The sequence below is a fragment of the Drosophila sechellia genome, chromosome 3L (assembly GCF_004382195.2).
Source record: "Drosophila sechellia strain sech25 chromosome 3L, ASM438219v1, whole genome shotgun sequence".
Taxonomy (NCBI): Eukaryota; Metazoa; Arthropoda; class Insecta; order Diptera; family Drosophilidae; genus Drosophila; species Drosophila sechellia.
Genome location: NC_045951.1, coordinates 22,307,247 through 22,324,871, shown reverse-complemented (window position 1 = coordinate 22,324,871; position 17,625 = coordinate 22,307,247). Strand labels below are relative to the sequence as shown.

General features: G+C 45.4%; 2 protein-coding genes across 3 annotated transcripts; both read right to left on the bottom strand.

The window, feature by feature from the left end:
- Positions 1–1,382: 1,382 nt before the first annotated feature.
- LOC6616610 (cationic amino acid transporter 3) lies at positions 1,383–10,030 on the bottom strand. Of its 2 annotated transcripts, none has more exons than XM_032718293.1 (3): positions 9,865–10,030; positions 2,720–3,850; positions 1,383–2,647 (listed from the first exon to the last, which is right to left on the bottom strand). In XM_032718293.1, exons 2-3 carry the CDS (start codon positions 3,846–3,848, stop codon positions 1,956–1,958), a joined length of 1,821 nt encoding a protein of 606 aa, XP_032574184.1. In that variant the 5' UTR covers positions 3,849–3,850; positions 9,865–10,030; the 3' UTR covers positions 1,383–1,955. The 2 variants fall into 2 exon arrangements, with proteins under 2 accessions (XP_032574184.1, XP_002040967.1); XM_002040931.2 differs by lacking the exon at positions 9,865–10,030 and adding an exon at positions 5,966–6,098.
- A 5,642-nt stretch (positions 10,031–15,672) lies between these two features.
- On the bottom strand, positions 15,673–17,333 carry LOC6616609 (general transcription factor IIH subunit 2). The gene is made up of 3 exons (XM_002040930.2): positions 17,114–17,333; positions 16,719–17,060; positions 15,673–16,666 (listed from the first exon to the last, which is right to left on the bottom strand). The coding sequence occupies exons 1-3, from the start codon at positions 17,176–17,178 to the stop codon at positions 15,757–15,759; spliced, it is 1,317 nt and encodes a 438-aa protein (XP_002040966.1). The 5' UTR covers positions 17,179–17,333; the 3' UTR covers positions 15,673–15,756.
- Positions 17,334–17,625: the final 292 nt, after the last annotated feature.

Below are 17,625 nucleotides of genomic sequence, written 5' to 3'. Positions count from 1 at the left end.
AAACGTATTTAATTAAAACTCACAAATGAAACCACAAACGTAGAGTGCGCGCAATAAGCGCCTAAAATGGCTGCAGCTCCTCCCCGTTCGCCCCGCACCCTGGGAACTGTGGCCAGTGGCCATCTCAGGCATTTGTTGTTTATTTATCTACCTTTCGCTGCATCGCGATGCAGCGCAACGGATACTTTTAGGCCGACATTTTATTTGAGCCCCATTGCAGGGCAAAGTGCGTTGCATACTGGGAGGGGCTGTGGCGAATGCGAATCGATAAAATGAAAATTGCATCCGCAAAGTCGGCAGAATGTGGCCATTTAATACCGGTATCCACTCGCAGCATTTACACCCGTCAGATACGAATCTGCCATGTAAAATGTGCCAATCTCGGATAGATACACAATGTTTACACTCTGCTTCAGGCTTTGGGGCGAAGAACGCCCCCCGCTCCCCGCTCCCCGCTCCATGCCCACTGAATGAGTCGCTGGAACGGTCTGATCGCATCTGACCAGGCTTTAAGCATACTTTAAGGCGGTTTCTGGCGGCTTCATTGAAAGTGGGAAAGAAACGCGCTGTGGGCTTATGCTCACCAATGCTCACATGGCAGCGTGTGAAAAACTGCATTTTTCCGCATATGTGCGCAGCAAAGACACAAAAGTCAAATTACACTCCTCCTCCCGCAATATCCTCTTTTTTGCCATCCGCCAGCCATTCCCTGCCACGAAAGCATTTGATATGCTTTTAAAGTGCATAAATTAGTGCTGGGTCGAGATTGAAATAGAAGGGGCTAAGGCGAAATCCGGCAAAACAATTGTATTTTCTCAGTGGACGCCTTTGTGGACCATCCGGCGATGGCAATCCTCCATTTGGCATATTCAGGACCCGTCCCATCCATTCATATGTGCTGCAATGTGTGTGTGGTGTGGTGTGTGTGTTTGTTTGCATTATCCGAGCAACTTTTGTCTGGCTTTTTGGCTCTGCGCTGCGATTTTTTCGACCCGCCCCGACTATTTACTCTTGAAGTTTCCCAGGGCTTAGATATTTGGTAGGAGATGGAGCAAGCGGAGGAGATGAAGAGCGTCGGAGGCCAGATTCTTTGCCATTTAACTAAGCCGGTTAGCAAACAGAGTGGGTCCTGGACTCCACGGCACACCCAGTCCTAGTTGCCAAAAAGAACAAATAAATACGCTCGGAAGGGGCTGCTCAAGTCCATGGAGAAGTTTCGGTTCTGTCGCTGAGGCCTGCAAAGTTGCAAAGAATGGAGCTCCACAGTCCGTGGATAAATATTTATGAGCCCCAGCCCCAGATCTCATTCCGGTTTCGGGTGGCAAGGATTTGTCTGTGGTGGCTGGGTTCACATCTCAATTAAATATACCAAACACGTTATGTTGAACATTATTGCATTTTTAATAATCAAGAAGGGACAAAATTCGTTTCTCTTTTGGCTAATAATAACAAATGTGGAAGGCTTAGCAGCTAAAGAGCTTAAACACTAAGTGCGGCTACGCGGGGCGATACACACACATTATGATACAATTCCATTTACATAACGATAGTAATTGTGACAAACATACTCATATGCGACCAATATTAATCTATATATAGGTATATTTACAAATATCACAACAAAAGGGGCATTGCGGCGGAATCGTTTGGGTTGATTAAAATTGGATCGTTGAAATGGGGGTAAAACAACAAAATGGTAAAATAGAGTTTGCTCTGAGCTCCCTCTAGAAGTCCTGAGGCGCACAGAAATAACGGATCCCAAGGGCCGAACAACAAAGCCGGCCCATGGCAGATCCATTTAATTTCCATGCGCAATCTATTCATCTCTCTCACATAAACGTGCTAGCTAAGAAGGCAGAGGAGTCTTGGTACTATTCAGAAGAAGATGCAAAGGCGAATGAAGGAAGTTTAAGCTGTAGGAAAGGCTAACAGTGCACGGTTAGAGCAGCTAGCCCTTACAGCTTCTCGGAGAACTCGTAGGGCGGGGGCAGTCGGCCGTTTTCCACCTTGCAGTCCGGCTCGAAGCCGGGATTCACGTGCTGTCCCTGGTTCTGCAGAGCGCTTGCCGCCACCTCGGCGTGATTGCGGCTCCTGCTTATCTGCGTGGAGTTGCGCATGCCGTAACAGAAGTAAATCACGTAGCCGATCACGATCCAGACGAGGAAGCGGATCCATGTGTTCAGGTCCAGCTGAAACATCAGGTACAAATTCGCAAAGACGCTGAGGCAGGGCACGAACGGCACCAGCGGCACCTTGAACGTGAGCTCGATGGTCGACACCGGCTGCATGCCGATCACGACGCAGATGAGGATCAGCACAGCGCCCACCAAGCTGAGGGCCACAATCCCGCCGGTGCTGTCCAGGTCGAAGACTTTCTGGAGGGAGCACCAGACCAGGCAAAATATGGCGAACACCACAATGCCCACTTTGGTGATGGACGAGGTCATAGAGTTGGGCTCCCGGAAGGAGTTGCCGTTGAAGAACTGCCGGATAACGTTCGGAGCCTTGACAGACACCAGCTTGGTCATCTCCTCGTCCTGGTAGCGGAGCACTAGCACGCAAATTGCTACGATGGTGTATGCTAACAGGGTTCCGATGGACATCATGTCCACAAGCTGATCCAGGTTAAAGAGCATGGCCATAATTGCTGAGGAAGGGAAGGACGTTCATAGAGTCATAAATAAGGTGGACTGAGGACACTTTCTGACAGCGTACTTACATGCAAAGATTCCAGACACAATGGTGGCCAGGAGCGGGGTTTTCGTGTAGCTGTTCACTGTGGACAGTTTCTTGAACAATATGCCGTCCTTGCCCATGGCGTAGAGGATGCGAGGCAGTGGGAACATGGCTCCCAACAAACTAGTGCAGAGCGCAAACACAGCGCCAATGGTCACAATCCACTTGATGGTGTACCACTCGACGGAATCGAAAGCGTGCGGGAAAGGTGCGTCCTTGTCCTGCAGGTAGTAGGGCAGCATCATAGTCAGCACCGTGGACACTCCAAAGTAGGATAGGAAGATTATGATCAGCGACACCACGATAGAGAGCGGAATGTTGCGCTTTGGGTTGATGGCCTCCTCGCCCGTGGTGGCGATGCAGTCAAACCCTACGAAGCCGTAGAAGCACTTCGCAGCTCCGGCCATCACTCCAGCAATGCCGAACGGCATAAAGCCGCCCGTGCCGAAGCCCTCGGGAACGTCTTTCTCCGGGATGCGCCAATTGTCGACGTTGGCGTTCATGGCACCGGCCACCAGGACGATTGCGATCGTAACCAGATTGACTGTGGTGAAGATGTTGTTCAGGAAGCTCGACTCTTTGGCGCCAAAGGCGAGGATGCCCGCCAGGAGCAGCACCATGCCGAAGGACAAAAAGTCGGGGTAGTCACCCAGAAAGTCGACGTCGATGTGCATCGACTCATTCAATGCCTTCGACATGTCGTTGTTGATCAGAGAGTCGAAATATCCGCTCAGGCCGCGCGCAACTGAGGCTGTTCCAATCACATACTCCAGAATGAGGTTCCATCCTATGGTGAAGGCGACGAACTCTCCAATGGTCACGTAGCTGTACACGTAGGCGCTTCCCGCCTTGGGCACTCGGGCGGCGAACTCCGCATAGCAGATTCCCGCGAAGGCAGACGCGATGGCCGCAATCAGGAAGGAAATGGTCACCGCCGGCCCGGCAATATTATAGGCCACCTGACCAGCCAGCACATAGACTCCCAGTCCCAAAGTACTGCCCACTCCCAAGGCCGTCAGATCGAAGAGGTTCAGCACTCGCGCCAACTGGGACTCGCCTTCGTTCACGTCCTCCGTCTTGCGACGCGTCAATGCCTTCCAGAGATTGGTCATGGCTGGAAAGAATAAGAGTGTTCAATTACGGTCGCATTACAAACAGTGTTGTATAATTAAATCTAATCATAAGAACATACTTAGAAATCTGTGATTTAAGCTGGATTCACTTAACTATTATTGGCCATTGGACTAAAATTAATCGGATCCATTATTATATCCCTCCACTCGATAAGAAAACAGTTGCGTAAGCTGATCAATAGAGCGGCCGGAAACCAAATTTAATTTCTAATTCAAGCTTGCTGTTGGTTATCATTGTTTTGTTTGGCTATGTCCGGATTGGATTGAGTTATTCATCGCTCTAAACTGGTCCAGCAATGTACAATGACTGGTGATTTTGATTAATGAATGCTTGTTACGATTGCCATTGAAATGCTTCTTACTGTGGATATTTGATGAATTCTTTGATTGCAGAACAAATATTAGTATACAGTAAACAATTATTGGCGGAATTCCAAAATTATCGTAAGAAAATAATACGAAATATTTATGAAAGCGGAATCTAGCATTAACACTTGAAACTCTCAAAGCATAGCAGTCATAAATGATTTATAATTTAAATTTTCATAATGCATATTAGAGGGATAATTATTTTGTTTTCATACCATAAAGGGATCGCAAAGATTTAATTCAGAAGTAAAACCGGACCCGAATTGCCTCTCGAGTTTCCCGACTAACAGATACCTGTTACTCAGCTAGTGTGAATGCGAAGTTCCTGAGAACTCGACGTTCATACGGACAGACGGACATGGCCAGATCGACTCGGCTATTGATCCTCTTCAAGAATATATATACTTTACATGGTCGGAAACGCCTGTTACATACTTTTCAACGAATCTAGTATACCCTTTTACTCTACGAGTAAGGGGTATAAAAAGTAAAGTTGATCGACACTCGAGTACATTTTAGGGTCGATAAATCTTATGCCATAATTGGCATTTAAATTGAGTTTTTATAGAGTGTGAGTCATTGAGCTCCAGCTGTTTTAAGAAATGGATTTGTTTTTTGAATTTGCTATAGGTTCTTTATCTCGTATACATCAGAGGCGCCAGTAACTAACGTCTGCAAGAGCGGTTAGTTCTTGTGTTTGCCTTAAGTCAGCTCATGACTTGTATTTGGAAAACCCAGTAATAATCATATTATTTACAACATAATTGCAGTATTCGGTCTAATAATCGGCCCGTGCTATAGGTAATTTCACATTATTTGGCTTAGCCCAACCCCACCGGCCGATAAGCCGCTTAGGGGCCAGTGAAGCACGCGCCAGGCTTTATCTTATCGGCCGGAGTTCAATGTAGGAATCGCAGATTAGCTGGCGAAATCGGTGTAAAGGCGAGGACCAATGTCGAATCTCTTGGATTTCGAGGGTGCCAAGCGAAAGTCGGCCTTGATTCTTGCGAGGATCGATAAGCTTTCGCTGGGGCAGTTGCAAAGTGCGGGTACTCATAAACCGTCGGTCGGCCGACGGAGTGGTTACAAGTTTGTAGCCAACACTCGCACTGATATCGATAACCTGTTTTGCACTGAGTTATCTATTAGCCGACGATTGTCAACTGGGCTGTTAAAACAAAAGTGAATCCCTGAATGTAATACTCTGTATGAAACTCTCAACATTCTAATAGATGTACATCTAGTGGTCAATAGGAAAGCATTTGGAGTGCCGAGGCTACTCATAAAACAAATCGAAACCCGCCTTGAAGGCAGACAGTAAAATTGAATCGTATCTATACCTAATTAAGAGTTGTCTAAACCCAGAAGGCAATCATCTTCAAACACGGCATTTTAGCGAGGCAAATTATTCCTCGAACATGCTACGTTGGTGTGGATTTTTTGTAGTCTTTTTCTGTTTTTACAATTCTTGCTCATTATTTTGAGGATTGCCTTGATAAAAGCTCACGTTGTTCTGGATGGCAACTATAAATTACACAATTTTATTAGCTCGCCATTAAGTTTACGATCATTCTCTTTGCTTTCAGACGGATTGGGGATTAGGCCGAATGATAACATATCTTAAAACGAACCGCCAGCTACCGAGTCACCGAGTTCTTTCACACCGAGTTCAGGTGGCATAGTCCTGGTATCCTTAGTGGATAAGCTAGGTCCTGAAATACACATACTTTTTCCTTTTTGTTCGTCCGCCGGCTCGAGTCGAAAGTCGCCCCGTTTCACTCCAGTCGCGTTCAACTCTCAGAAGGCCAACAAAATAACTGCCGATCAAGTAACCGCGCGCGACGCTCTCCAAAATGCTTCTGATCGTCGTGCGCTGCTGGCGGATCGGTTAAAGCTTTGGTTTCGCATTTGGCCGACGTCGGCTGATTGCTAACAACTTTTTCCCAACGAAACGCCCTGGATTTCCGGTTCAATCCGATTCGCGACCGAGGGCAATATAATATATATTTTCGGGGCGGTAGGACTGACCGTACATATGTTGAATTGGGACAAGAACTCCCAATTACATAAATACACATGTATTTGTCGCCTTAGTGCGGGTGTTAGCAGCTGCACTTGCTTCGCCGGCCTGACGTCACCGCGATAAGCTGTTTTCCACCGGCGCTCGTGCCATTGATAAGCCATTGTCGAGCGACCATTGTTGGCCACAGGACGGCTAGTGTGAACCGTCCCGCTCCCCCGAGGGTCTATCGAGGGGCTATCGGCACGTTTGTACGCCGAAAAATGCGAGTCGAGCGAGCTTCGCCACCGTTAGCCATGAAGTTTTTGCCGTAAACTCGGCGTAAACAAAATACAGTCAAGTCGCATTAAACGCATACCAATGAATGTGGGCGAATGCCTGCCACGCGACCTTGACCCCGTTGGGCGTCGTTATTTTGACCTGCAACTGCAAGCCCGAACACTGAAATGCACTAAATGTTCTGAAAACACCTGCCAGCTGCTCTGCTCGATAGGGAAACACATTTGGGGCGTACGAAAACTTTTTCATCACGCAGCTCGGTTATTTTCCACACCTCGACTTGGACGTGGACGAGACGGCTCTTCAGCTCTTCTTCTTCGCCAAACGCCAATCGCCAATCGCAACAAATTCATGAAGCGAGCTGCCACTGCCGCCCCATGACCAATGACTTGTCAAAATACTTCTCGCCCGCGAAGCCTGGCCCAAACTGCGACGAGACCGGCTCTCGGCTCTCGAAGTGGCAGAGCGGGTGGCAGGGGCCAGTCAAACTCGAAAATCAAATCACGAAGCCCCCAACACCTTAAAATCTCGTTTGTCAGTCCATAGTCCAGCCGTAGACCTACTTCTTTGCAACGCGAATCGCAGTGAGACATGGACATGGACTCCAATCGCCGCCGAGCCGCGATTACATCTGCGCCAGTGCACCTGTGTGCTGTGGTGAAGTCCCAACGTCTCTATTTGATGTGTCATTAACGGCCATCTCGTGGCAGTGCCACTCTTCTCAGTGCTCGACGAGACACTTTGACGTCAGATGGTCGTGTTGTGACGTCACTGGTGTGCAATATAAACGAGTGCCCGGGGATGGAGTAATTGATCACTAATTTGATTCGTTCGCCTGCAAATATTTGATCAATTCATTGACCATGGTTAAGCATTTTCACACCTTCGCCAGACGTCTTGGTCCCCTGTGTGTGTAGGGCACTTGGTGGCTCGAGCCAACGTCACCACTACGGGTAAAAAAAACGGAGCAGTTGGGTGGCGATATCGGCGGGAATGTGGCATGCCAAATCGGTTTATGATCCGCACAATATATTTACCTTCTAATTTATGAGCCCCCAACTGCGGCCTAGCATTTACGATTCCGGCTCGATTGCGTTCAGACTGCCCTCCATCCGACCTGCCCTCCATCCACTAGCCAACTTTTCAGAGCACTCGACTGGCTCGTTTCAATGAAAACTCCATAAACACTTCCTTTGACACTTCTCGCCGTTATGGTCCGCAATTGGTAAAAGGATTGTAAATATCTTCTCAATTTTATTTCATCTCACCTTTTCGTTAGATGGGATCGGAGCATGTTTATAGCGTTTCCCAGACGGCCAATAAAAATTAGTCAAATTGTATAATCCCGCGGGTTCTGGAGCACACAAACATACGTTATCTTCCCAGCGGACCAACGCTGGCAGATTAATCGCTCGAGAATTTTTGGCCTGCGAGAATCCGCGGGGCGGGAAGAGGCGCCCATGCGTTGGCTTAGTGCAAAGTCGGCCTCTGTCGTGTCGGCGGTGCTATATAACTTCATTCGCCTAATATCTGATGCAATTAAAGTAGGCCCTCATCCATTTGGCAAGTCTCGCGATAAGAGATAACTGCACTGGAGCAGGCAATTCCCATATTGTATTTGGCCACTTGGCCGCGACTCGTGAGTTCGCCCGATAAGAGATAACAGAAAGGAGAGAGTTTAGCCCACTCTACATCGCACTATCTCCACCACTATCTGACATGGCCTCTATCAATCCCTGAGGCCGCCCTCACAGCTCCAAGGAACCAAGAATAGACAATGTATGAGCCGCCCGTCCCTTGGTCTGATCTCCTGTCAAACGGACTCCCATGCCTGACTTTCGTAAAAAAAGATTAGGCGAATACTTTGTCAGAATTTGTTTTCCATTATCAACCGATTTCGAGCTCGCAGGCTGCATTGACACTTGTGAATTGGCAAAAGGTAGACAATGAGCTTGAATTTGATCGATTGGCTGTTTTTGCGATTTATTTGTCAATACCTCTAGACGCAATTACCAGGGAAGTGCCGTCTAGGCAGCGATGGATGTTTATCTTTTAGCGCCGAGAATGCTTTTACCACCCAAAACCCCAAGGCGGCTAATTACGTTACAGTCAACGAACTTTATGCATTTTCGCTTGTTTCACAAAGTTTTAAAGCGAACGGTATGCATACTCCATATCTTAACTATTTTTCATTAGCCTACGAGGGCGCGCGGGATGTTGGGAGTTAACCTGCCTATAACAATGGGTTGTGTTTCAATACGCCTTGTTGAGTGCTCAGTGTTGCCTGCAAATTGTTTGGGACTTTGAAGCTGCCTTTTTCGCCGAGCGGGAGGAGTTTTCTTAACTTGACATTCGCGGAGCTAGTTGGAAACTGCAAAATGGTGCGCTAAAAAGCAAGTCATATGGAATGCACAGGGGAGAGAACAAAACAGAACATGCACATTCGCGCACAAATGCCAAAGGGGTGAATCACAGCCATCTGAGTACCAAAGCCTATTACCCATCACAAACTTTTTTTATCTCTGCGAATCACCGATTACAACGTAATCTTTCTCTACGGCTCTTAGAGAATTTGTGTTTATGTACATACATGCTTTTGTCGAACTTTAAATCCTTTAAAATTATACAGAAAATTTTCTGGGAATTCAGCTAAGATTGCCTGTTGAAAGTAACGATTAAAATCTGATTTCGGGGACAACCACAAATCACTCCTATGCCTGAACAGATTATTTTATCAGCTACGGTTGCCAAGTGCCGTTTACCGTCTTAATTATCGCTGATAATCGGGCCGATACGGTGTCGTAAATAATCAGATCACGGGAAAATAGCCCTTCAACCCAGTGTTGTGCTACTTGAAGTACAGACCATCATGGCCAAAGCTCCGCTAGGCCACTTCTACAGTGAAGTCTTCGCTGATGGCTCTCGTTGTACCCAGTGACATGTACCCAAGTACACTGTACCCACATAAAAATTAAAAAAAACGTTGCTCTGTGATTCCAAAATCCAAACAAGCTTATTTCCTGCACAATTCTTATTTATTCTAAGGGGCTGTAGTCTGCAAAAGCATTTACTTCACAATAGTTAGAAATGTGCACAAACATGAACTAATCTTCGCATTTTCAGTGTCGCAATTACTGTATATTGCACGCATACATGTGTATGTACTTTGTATATGTACACGTTATAGCCACTTCAAGGGTACAACAATGATGTCATGTAGGTAGGCCAACGATTTGCGGAATACAAAAACAAAAAGAAAGTTCCAGAGGTAATAAAAATTCAGAATGCCGAAAAAAGCAATCGACTGCTCTCCAAAACCGGAATTACCGTAGTTTAAGTAAAACTTTCTGGGTTTCAGGTTCGATAGGTTATAACTTTTGCGTGATGTGTATGGTGGTAGTGCGGATTGGAATTACAGCAATCGACACTCAAACGACACTTTATGAAAAGCACTTTCCGTAAATCATTCGCACTTTATTTCGCATACACGCCTGCGATCGCGACAAGCCACAAAAACAGAAATTAACCCAACACTCTCATTCCCGCGCTCCTCGCGGAAACTGCACTCTCCAAACTGCACTCAAATACTCGAGCCGCACTTGGTTTTAGCGAGCAGCGCAAAGAGGAATCTGATAAAGAGAAGGTCTGGCAATACGCGCAGAAACCAACGGGACAACTCAGTCTGTAATATTTGATTTCCCGCTGAAGAATCGAACCGCGCATTTCCATCTTGTTATACCCGTTGCTCGTTGGGTGAAAGGGTATACTCGATTCGTTGCAAAGTATGTAACAGGCAGGAGGAAGCGTTTCCGACCATATATAGTATATATTCTTGATCAGGATCAATAGCCGAATCTATTTGGATATATACGTCTGCCCATGTAAACGTTTGGATCTCAGGAGCTATAAAAGCTAGAATGTTGAGATTAATCATAAAGATTCTAGAGACAAATACGCAGCGCAAGTTGGTTGATTATGTTGCCACGCCCACTGTAACGACCATACTTTTGAACATACTATAATTAGAAAAAATGGGCGCTTTGTGCCCGTTAGAGTTGAGGTGGTACAAAGTTTTATATCAACTCGATAGAAATTTACAAGAATAAAACAAATATGAAAATATATCAAAGCATTTTACAAAAGCGTGGGCGTAGCAGTTTTGGGCAGTTTGTGGGCGTTAGAGTGGGCGTGGCTGTATGGGTCAACAAACTTGTACTTTGTCTATGTCTCTAGAATCTATATGCTCTACTATCTAGCTTGTATAGTTCTGAAAACAGCTTCTGATCAATAAAACAACGTACATTTTTGTTGATTTTATTTCGCGATAGTTCCAGTTCCAGATAGTACCAGCTATGTGATTTTGTACTCCCGAAACTCCAGTTCCGATTTATAGAAAAATAGGGAAAGGTTTCATGCAGATATGTAGCTTCCAAAAGCGGACACTAATTGAATATATAAATATATAATGTATATATATTTGCTTCCTTCTGCTTGTTACATACTCTTCAACGAATCTAGTATACCCTTAACGTGTAAAATAACATTAAATTGCACGCTTATCACTTCTTAACATCTTGATTATCGGTGATAGGCAGCAAAAAGATTGAATGTATGTATGTATGTAGAACATTTTTTTTAAATTCAGCGTATTGATTTTATATATGTACTAATGTGCTAATAGGCGCTAACACAAACCACTTTATATAATACATGGCGGTAAAAATGTAACTACATTTGGCCAAGTTATTCCTTTATTCAATTGGCAAATTAATTACTTATGTACGACGTCTAAGAGCGGCATCTTTTAAATAGGGGTTTTTCCTGAGCATTGCGTTTTCCCCACGCTCCGTGAAAAACATGTTAAGGCTGTTACGTGCCGCTGCATACTGCAAGCGGGCAAGTCTACAGCTCACACTTTGATGCAGTTAATTTCAGGTAAAAATAAATCGAGGGGGAGAATGCTTCGGCAAGCCGATGCTTATATACCCTTGCTGAGTTTATATACCCTAAACAGATTAAATACTTAAGGTGCCGAATCTGGTATACCCTCATACTCTTCGATTAACGGGATTAAACATTGTGTTCACAAACACAGTTATCCTATGCCAGCTATAGGAAATTTCAAAACTAAATTTTGTGCTGTTACGTGCTCTTTTAAACAAAATCAGAACAGTTTCTGATCAATAACAACGAAGGTGCATTTTTGTAGAATATATTTTTCGATAGTCTCTTTACCAGCTATATGATATAGTATAAAAAACGGAAAGGTTTCGTGTAGATATGTAGATATGTAGATATGTAGACTGATTGACTGACAGACGAAGCTGGACATATCGACTCGACTGATGATACTTATCACTAAAATATAGATATTTATACTTTATATATATATACTCCCTCGCTGCCCCGCTAACTTATCTCAGAAATCAGTATACCCTCTGCAAGGGTATACAAGCCCCTTGGGGGGCGTGGCAGAGGCCAGTTTTTCACGCCGTCCAACGCCCAGTGATTTGCATTTGCCATATTTCAAATTAGCAATTCAACATTTATAATTAAAAGTTGTGCAAACATTTTGAGGCATTTATTGCATAATTGCGTTCGGAGGTGTGTGGGTGCAAAAAAAACCGAGTTTACCGACATTAATCGGTGGGTTTTTGTTAAATCCTTGTTTTTATATAATTAATTAATATCCATGTGGCTTGGGCGGCGAAAGGGGGTGGGGAAATAGGATTATCATTTTCATTTCAATTGCCCGGAAGTCATTTGCGATAGTTGTTGATGTTGCTTTTGGGAAATGAAGGAGGAGGGCGTATTGTCAAAGCAGCTGACAGACAACTAGAATGGATAATTTCTATTTGTTTGTAAAGTTAATGCGGCCGTAAACAAATAAAAATTCTCCCACCGCCTGCGCTCTAATTTAATTATGAAGCGATATTATAATTTAAATGTCCAATTCAAATCTGCTAATAAACGCTCCCCTCTTTTCTCGACACACTCGTCTTATTCATTTAGCAGCATTTAAATTTAAACATTAAAATTTTAAACACAATGGCAATGCGAGGAGGAAGCTCCCCGTCTTCCGATTTGCGCTTCCGTCTGGACGGCTTGATTGGATTCAGCACAGCCGAATTATTCATCACTTCACTTTTATTGCGCCTAAAGTCGGACTCGGAAACATCAAATTTTAACCAGCGATGGCAAATTACAAGCCATTCCAGGCAATTTTAGCCGACTTCTGAACAATGCAAATAACTCCGCCGGCGGCAACCAATCAATGGCTTGCGTTGCCAGCTCGAGAAATAACTTAGCAAGTGATTAGCCGCACAGAACTTTTCCGTATCAAAGGCTGCCTAGTCCCTCAAACTGTGTCCCCATCCCCATCCTTGGGCATTTCTTCCTTTGCGAACACACGCCTACAAAGTTGGGGAACGAACGCTCTTTTGGGCTATTTTTGCATAAATTGGTTATTCCTGGGGCAGCTTTGAATAAATTAGCGAAGCGATTCCGCCTGCAATGGCAGAAACTAGACCAGGAACTCTTTACTCCTTCAACTCGGCTAATTACCGCGAATCCCCAATGATGTGTACACACAATTTCAATGCAATTAAGAGCGACATTTATTATCTGATTCATTCCACTTTCACATATAATTATCACCAGATTTGTGATTGTGATTTCGCGCTTTTGTGTGGGGTGCGATGCGGAAACGTCTTTATATTGCTCAAATGCATACGGGTAAATTAATGAAAGCAGCTGCCATGGGCTAGTCGCTGGACTAGTCGGTAATTAACGAGACAGACTAACTGCGATTTGCGTCTGAAACAGCTTTAATTGACGGATATTATCCAGGCTGCTGTTGCCCAGATGTTCTCTGAAGGTCAAGTTCTTAGTTAATGAATCCTATGACGGATTCTAGTAGCAATAGTAACCAAGAAATAGTATATATAGTATAGCGGATGTTAGACTCAAGAACTATCTCCAACTTGCTACCGCTACTGATGCGAAACCATCATAAGATGTATTTATGTGGATCTCATTAGGGCAGTTTATAAACTATCTTTGAAATCAGTCATCGCCATTGCTTGTTTGCTAATCAAGAGATATGTATATAGAGTTAAATAATATTACTACGAGCACGTCTTGTTCCACTGGGAATTACAATTAAAGTTAGAAGTATTTACATTCTTAATTAGCAATCTAGCCATGTCCGGATCGGACGAACATATCTTAAAGTCCGCACGGCTCGCTTTGTTGGTTTTTTATCCTATTGCATTTTACCGCAGGTTTCAGAAAGTTTAAACTTCTTTTATTTATAAGGACAAATTTATATCTAAAAATGAAAAGCTTTTATTCGTGTTTTATTATGTCTTTTTAAATGCCATTAAAGCCACATTAAAGCATTTGTTTTGTAACTCTAAAATCAAGAAGCATAAGTCTAATAATTATCTTTCATGAATATATAGAAACAAAAAAACAATTACTGATCCCTGATCACCAGTTTGGCTTTAGGCGCCGCCACGGGACACCAGAGCAAGGCCACCGAGTAGCGCAATATATCCTGGACGCCTTTGAGAATAAGAAATACTGCCTAGCAGTAATGCTGGACATTAAGCAAGCCTTTGATCGTGTTTGGCACCCCGGTCTCCTCCTAAAGCTCAAAAACGGCCTGCCCCAGCCATATTTCAAGTTCTTAAAATCGTTCCTGGAGGGCAGAAGATTCGCCGTCAGGTGTGGAGAAACGCGCTCAGAAGTCAAAGAAGCCCGTGCAGGAGTTCCCCAAGGAAGCGTTCTCGGTCCGCTCCTCTACAACGCGTATACGGCTGACCTGCCGGTGATACCGAGCCAGTACATTATGGCAGCCACTTACGCCGATGATACTGCGTTCCTAACAACAGCAGATACCCCAGCAGAGGCCTCCCAGACTATGCAGGAGCAACTAGATCTACTGAACACGTGGCACACGAGATGGAATATATCGGTAAACAGCGACAAGTCAACCGCTACCACCTTCGCAACTAGACGCGGCACTTGCCCACCAGTTAGTTTCAACGGGTTCCCAATCCCAGAGGTAGCCAATCCAAATTATCTTGGCTTTACACTGGACAGGAGACTTACATGGAGACCACACCTGCTAAAGAAGCGGAAACAGGCGGAGAACCGAGTCCGTGAATTCTACTGGCTGATGGGCAGACAATCTAAGCTACCGACTTCCACTAAGCTCCTTATCTACAAAGCGATCATAAGGCCAATCTGGACGTATGGCATTCAACTGTGGGGCACTGCATCGAAAAGTAACATCAACATTATCCAGACATTCGAAAACAAAACGCTCCGCACAGTCACAAACGCTCACCCTTTCCACGATAATGCCACTATACACGAGGTCCTCAGCTTCCCCTGGGTGAAGGATGAGATTAAGAAAAGCAGCAGGCAGTACATGCAGAGGCTTCAAGACCACCCAAACAACCTGGCACAAGACCTGATGGACACCAGTCAACGCACCAGGAGGCTGCACCGATCACACCCTTTGGACCTCTCTGGGATTAGACACGCAAATTAAATTAAATTATACACATACATTATTATATACTTCATACATACAATATCGACAGTTATTGTATAGTTTCGCAACAATTTATGTAATCAATTAATTCTCTACCGTTAAGTTTAGTCATCAAATTTAATGATTGTCCGCGAAGGACAGTTTTAAATTAATATATCCAAAAAAAAAAAAAAAAAAAAAAAATTGATCTCCATAAATTGTTTATGGTGTCACAGAGCAATATATCCACGTCACATCGGTCTCCCTCTGAACAAAGGTTCTGGCTCTTCCGAACTCACAACACCAACGCGGGCTAACATAAAGCTAAAGTTCCAACGAGAACAACTGTGGGTGCCGAGAGCTTTTGGACGGTATCGAAACCAAACCCGACCGAATGCGGCAAACGCTGGCGATGAACTCAAGCGAGCTCTAGACAAAAGTGCGCCAAGTTCGCATGAAGCGGCACAGAGAGCCTATGGCCAAGTAATTTGCTATACAATTGAGCGGGTCTCACACAACGGCCATAATAATGCTACGCTCGCCTTCACAATTATTAAGCATAAAACCAGATTTTAATTGATACAACTTACAAACACCGTTTCGAATCGAACTGTATTTTGTATGCCCTAAATGCGTAGTTGTGTGGAAGTTCGAAATACCTATCTATAGAAAGTCAGTTACATCGCAAACTGGCCGCGCTGCTTCGAGGGCCCTGGGTGTGCATCAACCTGGTCAGACTTGGAACTTTGCTGGTAAACCAGGCCGTCCACGCCGGGAATGGTGTTGCATCCCACGCAGGCGTGCAAAGTGTCGTGAATGAAGATGTCGCAGTCAACGCAGAAGAACTGCTTGCAGAAACCGCATCTGAAGACGACTTTATCGGCGACCTTGTCAACGCCCTGCCCGAGGGCTTTGGCGCAGCCGTAACACTCCCTGACATCGCTGGTGAATTCGGAGGACGAAGCAGGCATCGCCTCAAACGGCAGTTCCTCAAAGTTTGGCACCGGGAAAAGGTGGTGGTAGGAACGCGCCAAGTGCGGCGCAGAGACCAGGGTGAGGCCGCAGGACTGGCACTCAACTGGCAGCTCGCAGTACTTGCTGTTGCACTGCGGGCAGTGGTGGCCAGTGGTGGTCAGTTCACTGGGCTCCTCCAAGTTCTCTATGTGGCACATGCACATGGACAACGGCGCGTCCTTGCCCTCAACTTCGTTCTTGGTGTGCGGGAAGCCCATGCGAATAAGCGAGTTGTGCTGAGTCTTGGCGGCGGGCGGTGGATCCACCTGAGACATTAGTTGATCCCGAAAATGGGCGTCATCCAAGACAGCCCCGAAGGTGCCCATTGTTTGCTGAGTGAGGTAGCGGGCCACGTGAATCTCAGCCGACAGGGAAATAACCGAGCAGCGTATGCCCTCCTTTTTTAACTCGTCGATGGTGAGGTTAATGTCGACAGGATCACATGTGGTGAGAGAGCCCATGATAATGACGATCTCTCGGGAGGCGTGCGATGGCACCACCTTAAGCGATTTCAGCGCCAGATCTAGGCCATTTTGCAGCGACGGCTCGCTGGTCAAGGACACGTTAGCCAGGCTAAACAAAAAGGGGATATAAATGGAGAACGCTGGTTTGATTTGGGGCTTACCTCTCTAGCGCTTTGAGGTGCACGCGCGAAGTGCCGGTAAGTTCGGTCACCTTCTCCGCTCGCTTAGCTTTTAGCGCTATCAGTCCTAATTGGCTGATGGGGTTCTGATCGAAGAACTCCTCGATAAACAGCTCCAGCAGCTTGACGGTGCACCGCAGGCGTGTGGGTTTCAGATCAGGCACGCTCATGGACTCAGAACAATCTAGCACGACGAACATGTGGCGCATCATGCCCAGGCGGTTCTGCTTGGTCTTTTGAGCCTGCCTCTGCCGTTTGGCCTTCTGAATGATCTCTGCAATGGCTCCATCCAGCATCCCATCCTCGTCGTCCTTGATGGCCTCCCTAATAGGATGAAAAGTAAGTGCGGGCTTACATTGTCACGCACACCATCGCACCATGTCTTTTCATAGCCCGTTTCCCAGCGGTACTCCTTCTGGTCCTCCTGCTCATCGTCGGCCATACTTGCAGTCCTGATGCACTACCAAGTCAAAGCAAGAAAGAGCAGCAATAAACGCTAAATAAAATGCGCCGGCTAATGTAACAGTGTGTACACACAGGGCCTAAGATAAATACAACGCTCTGGGTGGCAACCCTGGGTAAGTATTTATATCAATAAATATCTACAAAAGAATGAAATAATAAAATAAAGTAATAATAAAGTAATTTTGAATTTCTTACCAAATATTAACAAAAAAAATTACAATATTGTTATTATTGCTTAGCGCCCAAAGTTGCCACATCAATAAATATTTCCACCACGATGCGCCATTGGCTAACTAAGTGCACCGCCACGCGGGCGAACGGAAAAGGGCGCTACACCCTAAGTTTGGGCACTTAAAACTGTGTGTGCATTGAAACCCGCGTATTTATATGATATATGATATTCGAAAAAACCTTTGAAATCTTG

Bases quoted from the DNA above. Each gene is read 5' to 3' on its own strand.
- LOC6616610 (XM_032718293.1), bottom strand. From the start codon at position 3,848: ATGACCAATCTCTGGAAGGCATTGACGCGTCGCAAGACGGAGGACGTG. The intron at 2,648-2,719 runs GTAAGTACGCTG...TCCCTTCCTCAG, and splicing joins TGTGTCTGGAATCTTTGCAT to CAATTATGGCCATGCTCTTT.
- LOC6616609 (XM_002040930.2), bottom strand. From the start codon at position 17,178: ATGGCCGACGATGAGCAGGAGGACCAGAAGGAGTACCGCTGGGAAACG. The intron at 17,061-17,113 runs GTGCGATGGTGT...TCATCCTATTAG, and splicing joins ACGGGCTATGAAAAGACATG to GGAGGCCATCAAGGACGACG. The intron at 16,667-16,718 runs GTAAGCCCCAAA...CTTTTTGTTTAG, and splicing joins CACCTCAAAGCGCTAGAGAG to CCTGGCTAACGTGTCCTTGA.